The sequence below is a fragment of the Hippocampus comes genome, unplaced genomic scaffold, assembly GCF_001891065.2.
Source record: "Hippocampus comes isolate QL1 unplaced genomic scaffold, H_comes_QL1_v1.1 scaffold223, whole genome shotgun sequence".
In the NCBI taxonomy this organism is placed as follows: Eukaryota; Metazoa; Chordata; class Actinopteri; order Syngnathiformes; family Syngnathidae; genus Hippocampus; species Hippocampus comes.
Window position 1 is genome coordinate 510,313 of NW_017804808.1, and position 2,860 is coordinate 513,172.

The 2,860-nt window shown below is 39.5% G+C and overlaps 1 protein-coding gene across 1 annotated transcript in view; it reads right to left on the reverse strand.

The window, feature by feature from the left end:
* The window catches only part of LOC109511713 (long-chain fatty acid transport protein 6), a 34,193-nt gene extending 32,028 nt beyond the window's left edge, over positions 1 to 2,165 (reverse strand). The window contains exon 1 of the mRNA XM_019862969.1: positions 1,620 to 2,165. Within this exon, the coding sequence (XP_019718528.1) occupies positions 1,620 to 2,094 (475 nt within the window). The 5' untranslated portion in view covers positions 2,095 to 2,165. The remainder of the gene's footprint in view (positions 1 to 1,619) is intronic.
* Between the last annotated feature and the right edge of the window lie 695 nt (positions 2,166 to 2,860).

Sequence of the window (2,860 nt, forward strand, 5' to 3'; positions counted from 1 at the left end):
TATATATATATAAAATACATAAAGACTGCGGCAAATCAAAATAACAAAGAAGATTAAGTTGTGATACTCTCTCGTTTGACAGCTACAAACTGAATACCAAATTGGCTTCATTTGCATGATTCACATAGAGTTTGTGTGTGAGTATGAGATTCTCACGTCAGCCTCAATAAACGATGAAACTCATGGGCTGAACACATTATGATTATGAATAACCCATTCTCATGCATCTGCGATTGGCTGGCAACCAGTTAAGGGTGTACCCTGCCTCACTGCCCGAAGACAGCTGGGATTTGCACCAGCATGCCTGCGACCCTCGTGAGGAGAAGCAGTATGGATAATGAATGCATGGACGTTCTCATGCAGAAACAGTCGAAATGCCATCATTAAGGTGGCGTTCTTCTCAATATTACCTATACAAATGATAGATCAAATTTAGTCCCTTAACAATTAAATATGTAATATGTCAAATTGCTAAAGAAAATCTTTTAATTTCAGCCACCTGATGGTGTGTTTAAATCTGATCGCCAAAAGTAAATTTTAATGCATAGCCTACCATTCATCAAAACATTGTCAAATAAATTACATCAGAACTTATCTCAAGTTTCATAATGACAGGAAAAAAATGGCACAACGGCAAAAAATGCGATCAGGATATCCTCCACTCGCAAAATTTAAGTCAAGCCAGCTGCCACAGCGATTGTTAATACTGTGCATTACGGTAATCTGCGGCCGGCGAGCAGCGGTGGGCACCTTCAAAATAAAAGCTTCACAACTCATGATTGCACGTCAGTGGTTTGGATTTATCATGTTATAAAATAATTTTTTAGTGGTCAGGCAACATAAGTTCACCCAGGGAGAGTGAAAACTGTCTCAGAATAGCACCATGAAACGTTCTGAAGTAGAATATTAAAAAAAAAAAAGTTAACGTTAACTCAACACCAATGAGTGAAATTACACCTGGTTAAAAAAAAAATCAGTTAAAAATTCAGTTTGCATTATCCTGCAACCAGGTGTAGTGCACACTAAGCTACTCCAGGTATCCAGCCATAATACTTTCATTAAGATCTTCTGTTACATTTCAAAATAAAAGGCCTCTGAAATCTGCAAATTGGACTTTTACACCTGATTTTAAAAAAAATACTAAAAATGAAAACTTTAATGTCCTGGTTAGCGGATAACAAAAACTGATTTTGAAATTCAGGTGTATAGTTCAAAATATCAGATTTCACATAACTTTTATTTTGAGATGCATCATCAGATTCGAATAAAAGCACTGTGGTTGCACATCTGGGGTGGCCTAGTGTTCCCTTGACCTAGTCTGGTTCCGGGATCACGAAAATTCATTTTTTGATGATTTTTTTTTTCAAACAGGTGTAATTTTAGTCATCGATGTAGAGTTATTTTATAACATCATATAAAACCCAAACCATTGACGTGCATGCATTAGTTGTAAAGCTTTTATTTTGAAAATGACCAGCGCCGTTCGCTGGCTGCAGCTTGCCGTAATGCCCAGTATTAACAATCACTGCGGCGCCTGGCTTGAATTCAATTTGCGAGTGGAAGCTGGCCAGACCGCAGTGGTACAAAGTGGAGTACAACTGAGAAGAAATGTGCAGTACCTGTGCCCACAACAAGGGTCTTCGCTCCACAACTCTCAATGCAGTGAAGCAAAGACTTGGCTTTGATGTTAGTGTTAAGAAACGCGACTTCACATCCCAGTTTACTCAATCCCAGCCACACACAAATAAAATCCGGTTCGTTGCACATCAAGAGAGCGACAATGTTTCCTTGTTTCAATGGTGCCTCCCTGAATGCGTTCGCGAACTGATTACTTCTTAGGTCCACATCTTGATACGTTAGCATCTGGTTTTCAAAGATAATGAAGGGCTTGTTCGGGTTCCTATTCGCCTGGAGGAGAAAGCAGTCCAAATATGTGATGATTCCTTGCTGCATGCGAGCTTGCAACGACTTTCTGTACATCCGGAGTTTCAAATAATACTTTAAATCCACCCACAAAAAGGGATAATATATTCTCTGATAGAAAAGAAGAGGCAGCAAAGCCGCCAAAATACTAGTGAAGACATAAGTCAACATCTTCGTGTGAAAATCCGACTTGTTGCAAAACGTTTGACAAGCAGCAGCGATGAATGGGTGGAGGAACACCGCAGGGGAAGCCACAACTATTTATTGGCAGTTCAACAGGAACCTATCATTGGCCAGAATGCAACTGCGCAGTCTTCAAGTCGCTCTTATATCGAGAAACATTTTCGGACACCCAGACAAAATTACCATATCATTAAGTGTAAAGACTGCGTTCACAACTCAGGTAAGCTACGGACCATTTAAAAAAACAAAACCAAAAAAAAAAAAAAAAAAAAAAAACAACCATACTGTTCTCCGGGCATGGATGCAAGGGTACAGTATGCTGTGAATTGGGAATTTCTCCATTGCGAGACTAATAAAGGTTTTCTTAAACTTAAACTTATACTGTACATAGTGCTCGATCACAAACACTAAAAATAGTTTTTTTTCACGTTTTTGGACAGGTACACACACATAAATATACAAAGATACACGCACACAAACATATACAATGCATATGAAGTAATGATTTTCAAATCCTTATCAACCTGTATTCAATTGGATATATGACAGAGACAAGATGTTCAAACTGATCAATCACCTTTTCCTGTAATATTTGTTGTGTACATTGAGTCTGCGTTTAGAGTCCACTTATGTCCCTGACAACTCTTCCCAGTCAGCAAAGGCATCTGGCCCGGATTCGGCATGAAGCCGGCACAGCTGGCCTTGTGTCGGCAATGGCATAACGCATGTGGGCCGAACACGCCCCAGGCGTGGC